This window comes from Pelodiscus sinensis, chromosome 11, assembly GCF_052426305.1.
Source record: "Pelodiscus sinensis isolate ZL-2025 chromosome 11, ASM5242630v1, whole genome shotgun sequence".
Classification (NCBI taxonomy): domain Eukaryota; kingdom Metazoa; phylum Chordata; order Testudines; family Trionychidae; genus Pelodiscus; species Pelodiscus sinensis.
The window spans coordinates 5,458,054-5,477,918 of record NC_143062.1 but is presented as its reverse complement, the minus strand read 5'-3'; the positions used below and the strand labels follow the sequence as shown (position 1 = coordinate 5,477,918).

Sequence of the window (19,865 nt, the reverse complement as noted above, 5' to 3'; positions counted from 1 at the left end):
GTGCAGTGAATGTGATTGTGGCAACACAAATGAGGGCATAAGTTACCTCTTCTCCAAGACTGCCACATGAATCTGTAAAGAGAGGTAGCCATGTTAGTCTGGTCTTGGTAAAACACAAAAAGCAGTCTCCTCATAAACCATCTTGTTAGTCTTTAAAGTGCTACATGACTGCTTTACATGAATCTGTGTAAGGAACTACCTTCCATCCTGTTAAGGAGAGAGGGCTCTGGACTCAGCCTGCCTTTGCTCTTTATCTGAGCACTTCTTATTTTTCTCTACCTTGCAGAGATGCTCTGAGCACGGATGCTGTATCCTTCCTTCAGGGCCCTGGTCTTGGTTGTTGGAGATAATGCTGATCTCTTATCAGCAACCAAGCACCATAGATAAAGTGTGTCAAAGGGCAGCTTCTAATCTACTGGCTCAGGCAAATACCTGGTAGATAGAAATTCTCCAACACAGACAAGGGTTTCCAGAAACCCAGTTCAGATCGCACTGTGATTACTGCCTGCAGATTTCCTTGAGCTCATTGCCACTGGAAGAAAAGCCAGGTGCTGCCTATCATGTAGTGGTGGTGGTGATGGATAAAATACTTCCTATTCCAGCAGTATCTAAGGAAGATCTTTAGTAGCAGCTGCTAAAACTAAATATTTGTCAGCTCAAGTAATTTGCACCCCAGACTTTTACAAGAGCTGACAAAGGAGTTCTGTGGACTGTTAGTGTTGATTTGTAATGTGTCTTGGAACACGGGAAGTTCCAGGGTCCTGGAAGAAAGCCCAAGTGCTTAACATTTAAAAAAGAATCAATGAGATGAGCAGCATATGTATAGGTCCATCGGTTTGATGCTGATTCTGGACAAGATGGGAATGCAGGTAATAAGAATTAAAGGAGACTGCTATAAGTGTTATCACGGGTTTATGGAAAACGGTTCTTGTCAAACCAGCTGATATTTTTTGATGAGGTTACAAGTTTGATAAGGGTAATAGTGTTAATGTAATATACGTAGGTGTCCATAAAGCATGTTACTGGGTAGTACATGATACTTAAGAAACTAGAGCAGTACAAAATGAACATGACACCCATTCAAAAGGGCTACTTGTTAGATCGCCGCTATCATAGCTGAATGGGGACTCAGCACTGAGGTGTTTCTAATGGAGTCCTACTGGGAGGAGTTCTTGGCTTGCTGCTCTTTGACATTTTTATCAGTGCCCTGGAAGAATGTAAAATCCTCGCTCATCCTATTTGCATGGAGAGGGTAGGTCGCTCATATAGAGCAGTCTTGTTTTCCCTCCAACTACCAAGTAACCAAGCCAGGCTCGTTAACAGCCATGTGGTAAGTCATGCATCAAAGAACGTTGACTGCAGGCCATATGAAAGAATGGGAGCTTGATCTTGGGAAGCAGTGACTGTAGAAAAAGACTTAAGAATCACGTTGAATAATCAGCTGAATGTGAACACCCAGTGCAAAGCTATGGCCAAAAAGCTAGTGCAGTTCTTTGATCTAGAAATGGGAATATTGAGTAGGAGTCGAGAGATTATGACCTCTGCCATTGGCATTGGTGCATCTACTACCCAACGTAGGTCTAGTTCTGGTGTCAGGATTTCAGGAAGAAGGTTGATACATTGTCAAGGATTCAGAGAGCCATGATGGTGATTAAAGGGTTAAAAAAAGTGTGTCTAGTGACGCTTGAGGAGTTCAGTCTGTGCTTAACAAAGAGATGGTTTAATGGGTTACAGTATCTGTGGTAAATGCATTTGATAATATAGGGCTTATGTAAGGTGAAGTGGTGGGAAACGGAAGCCAGACAATTTTCAGGTTAGGAGTCAGACACACTGGTTAATACTAAGAGTAATTAAAACAATTGGAACAATTTACCAAAGGCTGAAGTGAGTCCTCCATCACTGGACTTTTAAAATGAAGATAGATTTCTCTCTCTCCCCCCCAAGAGTACAGTCCCATTCAAACAGGAATGAATTCAGGGAAATCCATGGCTTATGTCTCACAAGAGGTGAGCAAAATATGGCCTGCAGGCTGGATCTGGCCCACCAGGACCATCCAGGCTGGAGAAAAATGTTCCACAACCCTGCAGGGTTTGCCTGCCTGCCACAGCCCTGGCCACCTCTCTCCCACAAGTAGTCAGCTGCTGCTGTCAAGTGTGTCTACGCACCCCTGGGGCAGAGCAGGCAGTGGGTCTCTGCACACCGCCCCATCCCCACCCTTGCAGCTGAGAGGATGGTGCCAGGGGGTGGGAGCACAGACCTGCTGTCCCCCAGGTACTCAGATACATGCTTCCCAGTGGCATGGCAGCTTTGAGTGGTGTGAGGTCACCACGGTGTGCTGTGCCACAGGCTGGGAGCTGGCTATGGTAAGCACTTCCCATTCAGGGCCAGAGCCTGCAGCCGGCACCCCTTCCGCACCCCACCTCTTCCCCAGGTCAACCCCTCCTGCACCCAAACTCCCAGCCCCAGCCACCCTCCTACGCCCCTGCCCCAGGTCAGAACCCCTCCTGCACCCAAACTCCCAGCCCCTGCCCCCCTCCTACGCCCCTGCCCCAAGTCAGAACCCCTCCTGCACCAAAACCCTCTCCTCTCCCCCCCCATTCCAGTCCCTGCCTGGAGCTCTCTCCCAGATGCCACGCTCCCTCCATTCATAGAACAGAAAAGGGCGGCCTATGGCCGCTGACCAAACTCTTGGCGGACCCACTGCCCGCAAACCTTGCCCTCCCCCGGGCCAGATGACCAGCGATCACTTCTGGCCTTGTCTATAACTCATCTCTCTCTGGGCCTGGGACACAGGTTCTGCTTTCAGAGGAAACTGCGTGACACATATAAGCAGAGAGCCACGATCTTCTGTATACGAGGACTACGTGAAGCCTACCCATCTGGGCAGGAAATCCATTCTGTCCCCTTTCCACATGCGGCCTAGAGATCAACTTCGGCCGCAGCTAGTATATGGGGCCTGATCCAAAGTCCTGGAAGACTCCCTCTGATTATGCTAGGCTTTGGATCAGGCCCATGGACTTCACGCAGCTTGCTTCTTTCACTGTCACTCTTCCCCCACCCCCACCCCTTGCCTCCAGCACTGACCCAACCTGTAGCAATGCAGCCAAGACCTCTCCCTGTAATGTCATGGACTGGTAGAACTGGGTGTCTTTCTTCTGCAGCAGTGAAGACTTGCAGACTGGGGGTTTGATTGTTGAGGGAGAATGGTAGGCGGTTAATGGGGACAGAATTCAGGACATCTTGGTAGTGTTTCCAGCTTGCTTAGGTGCATAGATATCTATCAGAATTCTGCTGAATTCCTTTTGTCTCATGTCTCTCTATTTACATTTCTAGCGACATGCATGTGTCTCATTAATATTTTCCCCTTTCTACAGGTGGTAGCGAAGGAAGCCTGGGAGAATCATAGATTAAGGAATGACTCTATCATCGTGGATATTTTTCATGGCCTTTTCAAATCCACCCTGGTCTGTCCAAAATGCTCTAAAGTTTCTGTGACTTTTGACCCTTTCTGCTATTTAACTTTGCCACTGCCCTTGAAGAAAGATCGTTCCATGGATGTTTCTGTGGTGTTTGCAGACCCACATCGTAGACCTACTCAGGTAAAGAAATGTATAGGTGTGAATTATCCCCAGGCAGCTGCTGTAACAGAGTTCAGGAAAATCTGATCCGTTTGGCTGTTAAGCCCGAGCCTTTCAAATTCACCCAGAGGACTTGAATGCCAATTTCTCATTTAAAAATGATTGGGAATTGAGGATCCAAAACGGTTTGGCAAAAATCTGTCTAAGTGACTGGGATGATGGGGAAGCAGGAAGCTTATTTACCCCTGTGGCAACAGGACTCCATATGCTAGTATATGTGATGATCTGTATTGAAGAGCATAAGCAATGATGCATTGGCATGTCACATCCAGCTCTGAAAAGTCTCAGAGGGGTAGCTGTGTTAGGCTGTATCTGCAAAAACAAGGAGTCCTGTGTTATCTCAGACTAAGGGTATGTCTACACAGCAGTGTTTCAAACTAACAAAGCACGTCTCCACAGCAAGCCATTATTTTGAAATAATGTCGAGCTGGAGGTCTTCTTACTCTGACTCCTGTAACTCTCCTTTCTCGAGGAGTGAGGGAAATTGAAGGAAGAGTGTTTTTCCTTCGACTTCCTGCTGTATAGACAGCACCAAAAGCAGAATTAAGCTATTTTCACTTGAGTGACGCAATTGACGTAGCTGAAGTTGCATAGCTTAATTCAACTTTTGCCCTGCTGTGTAGATGTCCCCTGACCGATTTATTGGGGCATAAGCTTTCATGGATAAAACCCACTTCATCAGATGAATTGGAGTAGAAGTTGTAGAGGTAGGGGTGTATGTATTATGTTAAGAGGCAAATCAAGCCAGGGCATTCAGAGTGTTTAGTGTGGAGACGTGACTGTCAAGAAGGGAAATTGCCTTTGTAGCGCATTAACTGGTTGAGATCCTTACACGATCCTAGATTGTCAGTGACAGTAACAGTTGTCTCCTGCCCACTTCCTGATTCCTGCTCCTGAGAAGTGCTCCCTGCCGGGAACACATCAGACCACAGAGACCGCTTATCAGAAACTGTTGTTCAGGAATCTCTTCTGTGTGAGCAGACATCTGTGGTACTGGAGGTCCTTCCCATCCAGCGTCAACCTCCAGAGCCCTCTGACGCAGTGTCCTCAGGAAATGCATGCACACCCTCTGGTTTCATCCAGTCCTTAGGTGATACCCTCACAGGAGTTGGATAGTTCTGGGGTAACAATTTTCAGGAAGACCCATTGGTTAATGCCAGTTTCCATGAGGTACTGTAGAAATCCACCCAACCTGACCATGGGTGGTTCCTCTCCTGGGACTGCTTTAGATGCATGGAGTCAAAACCTTCGGGAGAGTTTCTTGAGGACAGACCTTTGCCAGTGTTGATTGCAGTATCCAGTGGCTGAAAATGGAACGGATTCTGAGAGCGAATAATGCATGGATTTTTTTAACGTGCCCCATGGCTTTAACCATTGGAACAGCTTTTTGGGGCAGTTTTCCATCACTTGAAAGTGTCCTCAGGAAATGCATGCATGTCCCCTTGGAATCAGGGGTTAGGTGTTCCATCACTTGAAATCAAGACTAGCTGTCTATCTAAAAGGTCTACTTGTTCCTCCCCCTCCCCCAAGTTATTGAGTTAGACCAGCGGTGGCCAACCCATTTAACAAAGAGAGCCAAAACAGCAGCGGGAAAAAATGCAAAGAGCCGCACCAGAATTGTTGAGCAAAAAAAGAAAAAAGTTGCTTAGGCTTTTTGGCTGTATCAGGCTCCCGTCAACGCCCGCCTTCTTGGGCGCCATTTTGAATTGCTGCACAGAGGGGGCGGGGGGCGCAGGAGCGGCTTTGTGAGCCACACTTTTAGGGGAGAAGAGCCTCCTGCGGCTCGCAAGCTGCGGGTTGGCCACCCTTGGGCTAGACAGAGGAATTGCTGGCTGAAGTCGTGATCTGTCTGGGCTTCAGATCTTTAAATCTGAGCCTGACACACAGAAGACAGTCACGGGTGACTGGAAACCCCACTTGCCATAGGATTCTCTCTGTCAGGTCTAACGGATAGCTCTGTCCCGCTTGCTAATGTTCTGTTCCGTGCTTGGATTTACTCTGCCGCGTGTAAGTTTACTGTTCTCTTGGTTTCCAGTATCGGGTAGTTGTGCCAACGATGGGAGCAGTATCTGACCTGTGTGAAGCGCTCTCCAAACTCTCCAAGATCCCTGCAGGAAATGTGAGACCAAGCGCGTTTGCTGATAAATGTGTGCTTGCTTTGGGAACACTGATTGGAAACGCTTCCAAATGGACAAAAGCAAAGAGGAACAAAACAACAAAGCATTAACCATTTGCACTGATACATAACTGTCTGGATTCTAAAAAGAAAGCGTGACCTAGGCACGGCCTGTGCCCTTGGACACATTCATTACAGTAACAACCATAGGAATGGCTTTAAGAAGAGGGGTGAGGGAAAAGACAGAAAAATGACTGCCACTACCATTAAGCTAAGCTGTATCTTTCTGCCCCTCACGTGACTACGTTGGGGACCTCGGTTCCTTAGAGACATCCAGAGTAGCAACAGGGAATGGGATATGCTATCTTAAGAAGTGAATGAATGCATTGCCCATTAAAACACGAGGCTTGAAACCTGTGGTTTGTGAGAAGTTCTCTAGCCCAGTGTATGTAACTTCTTACCGAGGGTTTGTCTGGCTGACAGCTCTGTGGGTGCCCTGGGATGTATGGTGTTATCTCCACAGGGCAGTGGCCACTGGGCCTGACTTGAAGCCACTGGGAGATGCAGGTTCACAGTGCCTCTGAAAATTCAGACCCAGTTATTATTCTCTGCCTCTTCGGTCTGATTAGGCTACGTGGCTAGGATGTTGGATCAGCTGTCAGGTGTCACAACAGAGCCTCCAGCGCTTTTGTGGTGTGTCCATTAAAATGTCTGAGAAATGAGGAACTGTTTCTAGCATTGTAATTAGTTTGTCTAACTGTGTCTAACTTCACTCTTTCAGATGGTGGTGACAGATGTTTATAATCACCGGTTCCACAAAATTTTCCAAATGGATGAAGGGTTAAGTCACATCATGCCAAAAGACAACATCTTTGTGTGAGTAACCAGCGCTTTGGAAAGTGCACTGTTGAGAGGAATGTGCTGAGACATGAGATTTTGGCTTCTCTATATAAAAACTGAAATGTTTTTCCAACTCTGAGCCTGCCTGTAGGTTGTGAGCAGTCTTGGGGGGCACCATTCTCGTGCATATCCCCTCAGAGGTTACGCTGTGTTTCCAGTGATGGTCACCTTGTGCTAAGTGCTTTTCTAGCATACAGAGAGTCAAACTCAGAGTGATTATTTTCTAGCCAGTTTGTGCTTGTGATGTGTGCTACACAGGGCTACTGCCACCTTTGATTTTCTGTTGTCTTACTGTAGTGCCTTTGAGGCATCAACAGAATTTGTGGTCCCTTATGCCGGGTGCTGTACAGACACACAGTAAGAGGCGGTCCTTGCCCGACAACTCTACAGGCTGAACAGACCAAGGGTGGGGGAAGGAAGTAGCATTGCCCCCATTTTGTAGATGGAGAGAAAGTGACTTGTCTAAGTCCATATAGGAAGTAAGAAGACGATTCAGGAATTGAACCTGGAGTCCTTGAGGTTGTTCCTTAACCACAAGACCATTCTTCCTCTGTCAGAAAATGTTTTGGTCTGAGGCTTTGTTTTAGAAAGCGGTTGTGTTGCCTTTGCTGGGGTGAAGTTAGTTTCATCTCCTGGGAAGCTGTCTTTCAGGGACGATTGCTGCATGCCATTGCTCTCTTGTACTGTCTTGTCAAGACAGCTGAGGGGGCATTGCCACCAGACGAGCCAAACAGCTCTCAGTATGTGGTGGTTGCTGCAGCTGCAATTATGAACTTGGTCATTGTGGGACAGGAGGTGGTAATTTGGAAGAGCATTTGGACTCTGTGTAGCATGTTCCCTGTGGCTGTCGTGTGGTGGGGTAGAAAGAGGGGATTGAATTTGAGTGCCAAGTTATATAAGCTCCCAGATTACTAAAATGTATCATCTAGAAACATGACATAGTAAGCCAAGTCTAAATCATTGTTTCTTAATACCAAGCCAGGGATCCCGATCCCACTCCCACTCTTGTAGTCACACAGAGTCCGCTTTATGCCGTAAGGCAGTGGCTCTCGCCCAGAAGTCCGGGGACTACGTCTGAAGCCTGCAAAAGACTTGGATCAAAAATTGACTTAACAGTTGCCGGATAGTAGACTTCCAAGGAGGTCTGTGCCTCCCTTTGAAATTTCTCCAGGGGGCTGCACATGAAAAAAGGTTGAAAACCTCTTCCTTGAAAATATGCAAAACAATCAGTTGTTACCTGACTCTATTATTAAAGCCAGAAAAATAAAATCAAAACACAAACCATCGCACCCTGTCCCCTTGCGGGGGAGAGGACAAGGTTTGGGGGATGGGTACGGACACCACTGACCAGCACCACTGCCAAGACTCCTGGGCCAGATTGTGAGAATGTTGCAGCTGTAGGTTGCATGCAGGTGGTGAGTTTGAGATGCCTGTTTGACAGTGGGTCTGTACTTGGATGGGACACTTTCTTTAATCTAGGGTAAACAACAACCAAGATCCCAAATCAATATTGAATCCTCTGTGTATCATAGCTACTGAAAAAGTATATTCATGGCAAAGGTATACAGGTAATAAGCTAAACTGTTTATAAGTGGAAAAATTGAGTAATCTTCACTACAACTGCACTGCATACAACTATTGGTTATGTCAGTCCCAGAATACTTGGTAGACAAGGTGGTAGAGATAATATCTTTTACTGAACCAACTTTAATAGCTAGTGATAAATACTTATGCTAAACTGTCAGTTCAGCCTTGTGTTTAATCCTGCCGTCTGAGTACCTTTCCCAGACCTGGGGGAGTTTGTGTATCTTGAAAGCTTCTCTCTTACCAACAGAAGTTGGTTCAATAAAAGATACGATCTCACTCCCCTTGTGTCTTTAATCTTAACTAAATTCTATTGGGAAGGAGAGGGAATCATTAAATCCGTTATTTAACAGAAGCCATTCTAAGAGTGGGTTTGTGACAAGTTGTTAATGAATATTGGGAATCTTAAGTGCCATCTGAATACCACAGTTTCTTTTTAACAACTCTTGCTGCTGTTTTGAGTAGTATCCCTTTTGGGTGCTCTGCTTCAGGTGTGTATGTGCCTCTTGACTGGAGATTTTTCTGTTAGCCATGTTTGTTTGGCCTGCACTTTCGCCATCTGTATCCTGGTGACACACACCAAGGCTGTACTGGGGATGCATGCTGAACTGCCTTCTGTTACTTCTCAACTGCTTTGGCCTGAGCTGGGGCCTTAGCATGCCAGCCTTGAGCATGGCTTGGAGACTGCCTTATGCGGTTTGTGTCTAGCATTTGGTTTAGGATTGGTTTGTGTTTTCATAGTTAGCTCTAAGTAATGAGAGGGGTGACTAGTTTTGTCTCTTCTCCTCCCCCCCCCCCAATTCGTCTGGGGAGCCTTATTCTCTTGGCAGGACATGCCTGGCCTGCCAGGTTCCAAATGTTGCTTTTTGTGGCAATAAGAGCCGCCACTCCAAATGTGTTGCAGCTTGGGCGAGTCCCTTGTCTTGCAGATGTTTTCCCTGCCTTCAAATCCGAGACAAGACAAAACAGGGAAACTAAACTGAGGCTGCCAGTGAGGGAGTGTTCCCCCTCCAACCACTTCTGAGTTGGGCCAGGCCCCTCCCTTGTACACCCATTTCCAGACACATCCAGTGCCCCTCACATCAGTGCAGGTTTCTCCTGAAAAGGGGAAGGCTATAGGGACTCAAAAGCATTGAAGAGGCGGACTCTCGTCATACTAGCTCTTGCCCCTTGCTAGATCTGTGGTCTCAAAGCCTTTACCTCTTGGCTTGGTATTGTAGAGGTGATGGGTACCTCTGGTACCAGTGGGGTTGGAAAGTCCTGGAGCTCTAAGAAGAGAAACCCAGCTCAGATAGATCCCCTCCTTGTCTGACAGACAGTAACTATATGGCCATTGATACCTCCCTACTCGGCACCCTCAGAACTGAGCAAACCATGGCTCCAGACACCATCAGCCCTTGAGAGACGGACACACTCCAGTCAGTGGTATCATCGTCTTGGTGCTGGTCCGCTACTCGGGACTGCAAGAATGTATCTACTCTGAGGACTTGCCAGCAATAGAGGAACCAGTCTTCACTGCTCATGGGTACCAAATGTCTCCTGGTACTGAGACGTCAGTCCCCAGATTGCCATCACCCTCTGGTACCACGGGACACTCCATGTTTTCTGCTGCTGCCCCTCCCCTCTCATTGGGAGGATACTGAGGAGTATAAAGGAGACTTCCAGTCAGTCTCTGTCTCCGAGCAAGCTTCTCCCATAGATCTGTGTACGTCGGGAAGACTAACAGAAGATCTTTGTGCTTAACAACAAGGGTGGTGGGATCCCTAGGCCAGCAATTTGCCAGACCCTGAGGTCTGCCACATAAGGAAGCTAGAGATGTGCAGTCCTTTCCTCCCCAACGCAAGGAGATGTTTGAGGAGCAGGGTGGAAGCCTGGGCAGATAAAGAGGACACCCCTCAAATTCCTGTTTCATCCTCATTTCCAGGTGAGGTGGTTATGCCTCCACCTCACTCCATGACCAGTGATTTCTGGCAATTCCAGAAACTCCTAAAGAGGGTAGCTGATGCTACTCAAATACCATCGATGAGGTCAAGAGCATGCAATACAAACAGCCGTACAGCCTGTGATCCTCAATCCTGCCAGTAGTGCAGCAGTCCTGGACTCAGCTGTGACTTTGTGGCAAACCCTCACTGCCGTCTGGCCAACTTGCAAAGGGTAACTAAGAAGTACGCTGCCTCTCAGACTCCCCCTCTCTGGCTGTGTATGCGCTAAATGAGCGGCGTTAGCAGTACTGCTTCAAGTCTCTCCTGGAAGAACCAAAAGAGGCTAGACCTGTGTGGATGGACGTTTTACACAGCCGTGGCTCTGCAGTTTCACATCATAAACTATCAGGGGAACACTACTAAATATGCTTTTGCAAGAGTTACGAAGTACTGCCTACCAGTTCTTGGCAAAATATGATTTCCTGAATTATGCCATGTTTGCAGACTTTAAAATAGGCTTCCTCAGGGAGATGAGGATTAGTTCAACCCCTTTTATTGATGAAGGCAGGCTGCTGGCTAAGACACCACTTCAAGTGGTACCAGACACAGCTGAGCCGTCATTGGAGCTCGAATCATGGTTGCAATCTTTGGGATTCCCCGGTGTGGTTCAGGTCCAGAAGACTGCCGAGGACCTTTCATGACTCTGAGCTGTTTAATGAAGACAGATTGGGTCTTGACACTCAAACACTTCAGAACAACCATCTGCTCCCTGGGCATGAATACCTTGGCCCTGAAGAAGAAAGCTCACTAGCAGTACTCTCGATCGAGAGCACTATCTTCTCAGGTGTGTTCATCAACGTTCATATGACCCTGCATGTAAGAAGCAAAGAGCTCAAAGATACATGGCAGCTTCTATCTCCATTGAATAGGTTCTTCTGAATTACAGTTGCATTAATAACTTTTTTGTACCCGTGCCTTTATTGTACAGAGCTGGGAGTGGAGCAAGCCTACCACGGTGACTGTTGCATCTGAGAAGGAGAGGGGTGGGGAAGGAGGACAGAGAAAGCAGATTTTTGGTATCTGACTACTTCACCTGGTGGATTTTGGGTTGTCACAAGTGAATCTGGAAGCACTAGTGGCTTTAATGGACTCCAGAATAGAATGTTTTGAGATTTTCAGTGTATGAAATGCAGCCTGCTATGTGACTGGTTTTTAGGTGAAAGGGAAAGAGATTTACAAATCTTTGTAATTAGATAATCACTAGAAATCTTTCTGAAGCATCTAAAATGTACGATAGTGTGGCTAACTGACATTTGCCAATCTGCATTTCATAAATCGCTTTGCACTCCACTGGTCTGGCTTTACTTTCCAGCAAAAATTCAATGACAAATTTCATTGTTTTCAAAACACACTTCGTAGTAGTGACTAGTATATTCTGAAGAAATTGAACAAAGTACACTGAGTTGTACTATATTTGCATTGCTTGCTTACACACTTGTTTGCAACCATTACTGAAAAATTATCCGCCCAAGACTTCAAAAAAAAAAATCAGTGCTTATATTTAGGCTTCAAAATCCATATTTAAAACTAAACAAAAGGCCTGACTTTCAAAAGTGCCAGCTGCCAGGCAGTTCCCACGGAATTCATTGGTTGGGGGTGTCATTTTGAGAAGTCTGGAGTCCTTCAGGTTCCATTTGTCTGTGACCCCTGAAATTCTGTTGGTGTGGAGAGAAGAGCGCGCTGGACTTACCCTGAAGGAGGTGTAACTTGCATACAGCTATCTCTAGTCTCGGGCCACAGATCAAATCTCTGAGATTGTCCCTTCCTGAAGTACTTTCATAGTGTCTACAAAGTGCCTATTGCATTGTGGGCATTGCCAGAACCAAAGAGATTTAATGCTACTGAATTTGTCTGTGAAATATGGTTGGTTTCTGAATACCAGGTATAATCCTGGGGCTGTCGAGATATGAGACCCCAGGCAATCCAGTCAGAATCATTCTCCTGAACATTGAAATCACAGACCCCCAGTAAGCATTTGTTCTATGTAATTGAAAATTTGTTGGGCTGTGGAGTTCCAGGGTCTGTTAAACTGACCTGTCAGCTTTTTCCTTTCTTATCTCAGTACTGCTTCATGAAGTGGTTCAAAAAAGGAAACATCCTGCCTCCTAAACACTCAGTTGTTTGTAAAATCTATCCAGCATTGTTATGATGAGACTCCATAAAGCAAGTTCCATTAGGACTCCTATAGGAGAACAGAATCTCTCTCGGTGGGCTTGAGGCTTAGGATTCTGGAGTTTTGAATTAAATAAATAGTTCATTAACAACCAGTACTCATTTTGCAAAAGGAAAGTGGGTTCTATGGAAAACAGAGTAGCCTCCTATGACCCCTTGTACCCAACTAGTATCTTGCAACCTCATATTCACCTATTTTAGGAGATTGATAGATTTGAAAAGTCCTATTTTGCTGAACATCGTTATCCTTTAAAATTTGTGAGGATCGGTGAGCACTATACTTCTTTCCACACAGTTGTTTAACAGAGGATGTGTTGTGTTACTGCTGATGTTGTAATCCCAATTGTACTACTCAAAACCACTGGTGTGTGGAAGAGAAAAAGCTTAGTTTTGAAAGATACACTGGAAAGTACTTTTAAAATACTGGATTTTGGTAGTCTTTTTTTTTTTTCCTCCCCCTTGATTCCTTTGTTATGGTTAAGGAACGCCTGTCTGGAATATCAACTCTGGTATTTATGGGTTTCCTGAGGACTTCCGGGACATTACAAGAGACATGAATTCTCACACCTTAATTGAAGTTTTGGGGATGTTGAAACTTTAACAAAAGCGTCTTTTCTCCCAGGACTTCATTTGGTGTTGAAATGAAACCGGTGGTAACGAAAACAAGTGACACGTGGCCTGAAAGCCTTTTTACTCTGTTGTTCAGCTTCCAGTGTCTTGTTCTTATGAAGTCATTGTGTTACTCTTCTCTAGTAAGAGTAGAGCCTTCCAGGGTAGGCGAGACCTGAATATTTTGTTTAATCCCCCCCCGCCCCACCACAGACTTCTAGCAGGAGACAAACCCAATCCTACCCTAGTCTTCTGTATCCACCTTCACGTGGAGAGCGGGTCGGCGGGCCTTGTCCTTTGCAGCTTAGTGCTGCGAGGGAAGGGGAGAGTGGCACCGAATTCTCTGAAAGTGCCTTCTTTCCCAGGTCTCCCTACTTACCCTCTGTCCCACTTACAGCAACTGAGTCAGTTCCATGCCAACCAATGGTATTGTAGCATATAAACTATGGAGGGGAGGGGAGGTCCTTCTTGGGGGAGTGAGAGGGCTAACGGGTTTAATAAAACAGAGCTTCTGAAAAGACCCTTGTGGCCAGAGTGTTGCTCTGCTTTTCCCCCTTCCCGTAGCAGTGGCATTGTTCTCGGGAGGAATGTTGCTTCTGCGGGCGAGAGCTCTGTGGCAAGTGATCAGACTGTGACTGTACGGAAAGGTGGTCTGCAAATCAATCCGACAAAATGCCATCGGGGTTAGTGCTGAACGCCCTCGTTGCCAGGCTCATAGGCGGCGGCATTCAGCACCTAACCAGAACACGTACTATCTTTTCTCCTTAGGTCACATGATGGCCCGCCCCACTAGGGCTTCCGGCTCCCGCTCCGATGTAACGCCCCAGCATGCACCATGCTGGTGATGTCACATCACCCAGAGATCCTGCTGGAGCATGGAGCCGGCCTACAAGGGGTCAGGTAAGTGACTATTTGAAAGTACAATGCCCAGTTTTGCAAAGCCTTACTGTTCTTGTTTGTGGGGTTTTTTGTTTACATTTCTTCTTGGGTCATGCGGCCTGAAAAGAAAGTGTCTCAGGTGATTGATATTCTGAATACCCCTGGTCTTGTAGCCTGGCTAATGGGGGCATTCAGGATATTTTGTTAAAGTTGAGGCATATTTGCCAAATTGATTTGCAGGTCACCTTTAACTTACACAAATGTGCACATTTTCATAAAATATGCATTTGCCATATAATGGACCACTTTAGTCTGCGTTCTGTCTTACCACATGCCATGATTTTATTGCAAAAGTTCCTGGTTTCTAAAATGTTGATTTGACTGCAGAAGCTTCAGACCTAGTGCTCATGTCAGATTGGATTGGACCAGTCAGCAATCCAGCGAGGCCAGTGTGTTTTCTGCAGCAGAAGTTTGTACTGATGTTTCAAGGAAGGTGTGGAAAAACTGCAGTAAGGCAGTTCTGGAAAGCTTTTTCCCAACTTCAATTAGCAATTTATTCATGTCCTGAAATGTGGGGTTTGGATCCTTTCCAAAACTAATCTGTATTTTAATATTTACTATAACAACTCTGAATCTACTTGTCAATGTAATAAATGTCTAGTCTTTTTAATCTTGTCAAGCTCATGGTCTTAGTATCTGGTGACAATGAGTTCCAGAGGCTAACTAGCCATTGTGCTTCTTGTGATTAGTTTTGAGTTGGCCACCTTTCAGTATCACTGACTGTCCCCTGGCTGGTGAAAGGGTGAATAAAAGCGCGCTCTGTCCATCTGCGGAACATGCGTTATTTGGTTTGCTTTTTTATCATGTCCCCTGGATAACAGTCATGGTCTTAAGTCTCTTCATAGGAGACTTTCCCTGGCCTCTGTCAGAGGGTGGGAACGGGTGACAGAGATCACGTGATGATTCCCTGTTTCTGCTCGTTCCCTCAGAGGTGTCTGCCATTGGCCGCTGTGGGCAGACAGGGCACTGGGTTAGACGGGCCCTTGGTCTGACCCAGCCTGGCTGCTCTTGTGTTCTTATTCAGGGTCCATGTCCATCTCATTCCCTTTCTCTGCAGGGGACATGCTTCGTTTCCCTTATTTAGTCGCTGTCCCGTCCTTTCCTTTTCCGGGCCACTCTGACCCAGATGCTACATTTTGCCTTTTCACCATGACGACTTGTTTGCTCTAGTAGCTTTTGTGAGGGACTTCGTGAGAGGCCTTTTGAAAGGCTCGGTTGAATGGCTTTTGCCTTGTTTACTTCGTTGACTGAGATGTGATTTTTCTTGCAGAAACTCTGCTGGTTCTACCCTGTCATAGCATGAGCTTCCTAGTATCATTCTGTTTTTAAATGACAGCTTCAACCAAATTACTAGGTGCCAGAAAGGTGGTGCCTGGCCTGTAACTCCCTCCATGATTCTTAGTGCACCTTTAAACTGTAGGCACAACGTTTGCTGCCGCCCCGTCCATGGAGTTCTTTAGAAAGGGCCATGACTGCAGCGACTCCGAGTGGCAAAAGCGGATTCTTCCAGGCGTCAGCTGCCTTGAATACCTTGGGATAGAAGTATTGCTGACCCCTCGGTGCTTCCTAGTAGGAGCAAGGGGAGCTGCTTCTGAGTGACTCTGTCTTTGTGGGCAGCTGCTTGTCAGGCCCTGGACTGCAGGGGACGCTCAAGTCACAGTTGTCCCTCTGGTAGAGGAATGTGCTCAGGTGGTCACTGCGGCGATATGGGTTGCTGTGCGTTAGTTTGCATCTGCTGCTTGTTGCCTCTGAACCTGCTTGTGCGGTGGAGTAAAGGACCCGGGTCTGCATGCGGTGGAGGCCTGGAAAGGGGCTGGTGTTGGGAAGCTCACCTGGCTAAGGCTGAGGTGTGCGGGGTAGGGCGCAGGCAGAGGAACAGGCGGTAGATGAAGAGGAGAGCCTGGTTCCCTTCTCACACTAGACGGTTACCAACATGTGTTTTTGCAGTGGTGCTTTCGACCACGCGCCATGTCTGAGTTCTCGGGGGTGAGGGAGACAGCGGAGAGGGGCAGGGCTCCAGGGATAATGGTTGGCACAAACCTCTGAGCCAGAAGGTGTCCGGGCAAGAAACTCTGAAAAGGGTGGCCCATAACAGGGCCCAAGTTTGAGACTCTCCCGTGAATGCAGAGCCCCTGCTGGAGTGAACTAGTTGCTGCTGCTGCTGCTCTCTGGGTGTGGGGCTGAGCTCACCCGTGGCTTTGTCTTCCAAACAGGTATGAGGTGTGCAAGCTGGGTGTGGATGGCGTCGAATGCGTCACTCTCTCTGTGTACTTCAGGGACAAGAGACTAAGGCAGTCCGGCACTTCTGGGGCTGTGCTTTGTGGCCAGCCCCTGCTCATCTCTGTGCCGAAGCACAAACTCACACTGGATCACTTGTACAGTGTTCTCTTGGAGCAGATTGGGTGAGTACGGGCATGGGCCTGTGTGTGCAGCCTTCTAGTGTGAGCTCTGCTCTCCACCTCCCTGAGGGCAGCAGGCTGCCCACTTCCTGGTTCAGTGTGTCTCAGCTTTTCCCTGGTAGAGCCTCCTGGCATGGTTTCTGCAGCAGTTCTTTCTAGTAACGGAGCTGAGTGTGAAGCCTTGAGGCCCCCATTCGTCGTTGAGCCCGGAGGGACTTGCCTGGTTACTCTCCAATTCGGCAACTCTACTCCACTTGTCTGCGACAAACTAGTTGCTCTGATTGGCCACAACGTCCGTCAAATGATTAATGGAAGAGAGAGTAAAAGCTAAAAAGCAAAAGAAATGGGTCTGAGAGTGGTACTCACCCCGACCCCCACGGTCTCCTGGAGGAAGGGAAATAACCCAGCTTGGGAGGGGGTGTGAGAGGAAAGAGTGGGTTATACATGGAGAGGTCCCCATTAAAATGTTCAGATATGCTGGCAATCAGCTCATGGGATCATGATATTCACTCTGCCGTGATCCAGTTTCAGAGAGAAAGCTGCAAAGATTTTTGGGTGGGATTGTCAAACACTCCGTGTTAATGCTGGACATGGTGGTTTGCTCTGATTTGTAAACAGCGAGGCTTGTTCATTGCCTTGAATTGATGTAGAACTGGGGCTCTTGACCTTTCCAGGTGACTCTGTCCCTGTTAAGAGTTTGATTTGTCTTGTGTATCCCAAGTTACACCTCACTTAAAAATGACTTACTTGTATAGCCAGACATGCATATACCAAAGTATCACAGCACACGAGTCGTGAGAAATTGCTGACTGACTTGTTTTACCATATAATTGTAAAATAACCAATTGAATATCAATATTGCACTCACATTTCAGTGTCTGGTGTATAGTGCAGCGTATACAAACCAGCCATATGAAATTGTGTACTGACTTGGTTGGTACTTTTTATGTAGTCTGGTGTAAAACTAGGCAACATCTAGATGAGTTGATGTGCCCCACAGGTACGTGTAGCCCTGGTTGAGAGCCCCTGAGGTAGGGGGTGCTGGCACTGGGCACTAACATGAATGTCTAACCAGTATTTTTCCTTTCTTTAGCCGCTACCTTAAATTCCCTCCGGCCAAGGAATCGTCTCGTGTGTGCCAGGATGCTGGGATCTGCAATGGTTCCAGTGGTGGCTGCGAAGGTAAAATCAGATCTTTTGTATGGGAGAAGCTTTGCCCGAAGGTCACTCAGACCTCCCTGTCTCAGCCTTCCATTTTGTGCTGCGCTGTGTCTGTGGTGCTCTTCCATTCCTGGGAGGGCTGGTTCCCCGCCGATTACCTCGCATCGTTGGAGAGGGCTGCTCATCAGCATACGTGATGGCGAGAGCCCACGAAACCTCAGGCCCCTCTGCCTGCGCAGTCAGTCACGTATGTGCACGTAGTGCGTGAGTCTCCTGTCCTGACCCCCTCAGCCGCTCCAGGGGCAGGTGGCTGAGCAGGGGGAGAAGAAGGGCGGTGTGGCCACAGGAAAGTGCCCAGTGCCCTCCAGTGTAAAGCTGGAGGGGCACAGGCCTGGGCAGAGCCCTGCAGCCTGTGGCACGTTCCCCTTCTCCAGTGAAGACCCTGGTGCTAGAGGATCCTGCTGTGCTGCTGAGAGCAGCCATAGGGTAGAGAAGAGCTTCGAACCAAAGACGTGCTGCCTTGCTGCAGCGTGAGGGAGCTACTCCCTTGGACCTGCCTGTTTCCCGCTGCCTCACCTCCGCCGCATCACTGGGACTTGGCACATATTGTCAGCGATGCTGACGGGCCCGACTCGGAGCCCAGTATCCACCTGGGGTTCTTCCAGGACCCTTTGCTGGTTAGCTCCTCCGTCCCCTGCACGACATGAGTGATCCCACTCTCGAACATCCCCTGTTTGTTGTGCCACCCCGCTTCTCCCGAAGATGGGCTCCGCGGGGCCGAGGGGTCTGAGTGGCGTCAGGCAGACTTAGCCCCAGCATTTTGCATGGATTTGAAAGGAGGTGGAGCTAGGGAGGTTGCTAGTGAGATTTTCCATTACTGGCAACTTTCACATCCAGAGGGGATGGCTTACTTCCTGTTGGAACTAGAGCAGAAACTGAGGTGCCCCTGCGCTCGTGTAATACAGAAGATAAGCGTGTTCCCAACGGCCCCTGTAGAGTCTAGGGATCCGAGATGGTAAAACGCAGGCTGTATTACCTAGGTCCCTTGGCAGGAAGAAAGCCACCTCTCAGGTGCATGCATCTGATTATCAAATGCCAATTTCTTCCTTAAGCACGAATCTGTTTTAGCTGCTTTGCTAAAGCAGGTTCTGCCGCGTCGCCACTGGCGTGTGGCGTGTGCGACGCTGCGAGGTACAGGTGTCTCTGCAGGCTACAGAGCGTGTCATACTGTGCTTGTTTTGAATTGTTGCCAGTTGAAGAGATGGAGCATCAGGACGGAGATGAGGAAGGCAGGACAAAAGCACCCGAGACGGACTCCTGCCAGTCGCAGGGCTGTGCGCAAGATTCGCCGGGGAAGGAAGGGCAACATTGCAAGAAGCCTCTCTTCACCTTTAGCCTGGTGAATTCCTACGGGACCTCGGAGATTAACTCAGTTGTGACTGAGGGAAAACTTCTCCAGCTGAACTGTAGGTATCCTGGGGGTGGCCCCTCCCTGCACACAGTGCTGACAGCAGCCCTGACTCCTCTCTTTCCCTGCAGCGCACGCCACGCTAGCTATCGACTTGGAGCCACACACCTGGGAGCTGCTGTCTGAGGCGCAGGAGTCGCAGGTCAGTGGCTTGCTCCTGGAAAGGTTCATGTGCTCTCCAGTTGGGGCCAAGCAAATGCAGAGAGGCCGATGCAGAATGCAAGAGCAGCCGTCTCCTTGCAAGTACAGCCCCGTAGGGATGAGGAAATCGTATTTGTCAGCTCTGCAGATCTCTTCCCCTGCTAGGGACTCTGGTTCTGCCCCAGCCCTGGACACCTCGCCAGCCTGTCCTTGCAAAGCAGAGGACAGTTGTGTGCTCAGTAGGCTAGTTCAGAGCTCCCTTCCCGAGCACTTTGGGAGGCATTAGCTCTGTTCTGCTGAGCGTAACACCCTTGTCACAATGTTATTGACTTGCATCATGAATCGGAGCCCAGTTGGTAACAGTGATCTGTTCCGTCTGGCCTGGATCTACGGACCTTACTGCTCCGAGAAAGGTGTGCTCCTCTGTACAGATACTGAGGCCAGAGTGGACAATTCTGATCCGATATGACAGGCCTGGCACGAGCCATAATTGTACCCGTGTCCTCTGCCCGTCCCCTTTTTTTGTCTCTTGTCCAATAAGGTTGTTAGCTGTTCGGAGTGGGGACTGTCTGTGGACATGTGAAAATTCCTTCCTGCTTGAGGGCTGACTTCAGCAATAAACACCCCCTTGCACCTCTGCAGGGTGCACTGCACGGCAGTGAGCAGTACAGATGTGTGTGCACGTGCACGCGCACGCAGCCATCAGGGAGGAGGCTGGCTGCCTACACCCAGGAAAGGAGAACTCCTCAGGCAGGC

The 19,865-nt window shown here is 48.0% G+C and overlaps 1 protein-coding gene across 2 annotated transcripts in view; it reads left to right on the top strand.

Moving 5' to 3' along the window:
• USP4 (ubiquitin specific peptidase 4) overlaps positions 1-19,865 on the top strand; it is a 58,645-nt gene that overhangs the window by 33,484 nt on the left and 5,296 nt on the right. For both annotated transcript variants that reach the window (XM_075939614.2, XM_075939613.2), the window contains 7 exons: positions 3,375-3,599; positions 5,674-5,757; positions 6,536-6,630; positions 16,154-16,342; positions 17,433-17,521; positions 18,754-18,966; positions 19,040-19,110. In XM_075939614.2, the coding sequence (XP_075795729.2) occupies positions 3,375-3,599; positions 5,674-5,757; positions 6,536-6,630; positions 16,154-16,342; positions 17,433-17,521; positions 18,754-18,966; positions 19,040-19,110 (966 nt within the window). The remainder of the gene's footprint in view (positions 1-3,374; positions 3,600-5,673; positions 5,758-6,535; positions 6,631-16,153; positions 16,343-17,432; positions 17,522-18,753; positions 18,967-19,039; positions 19,111-19,865) is intronic.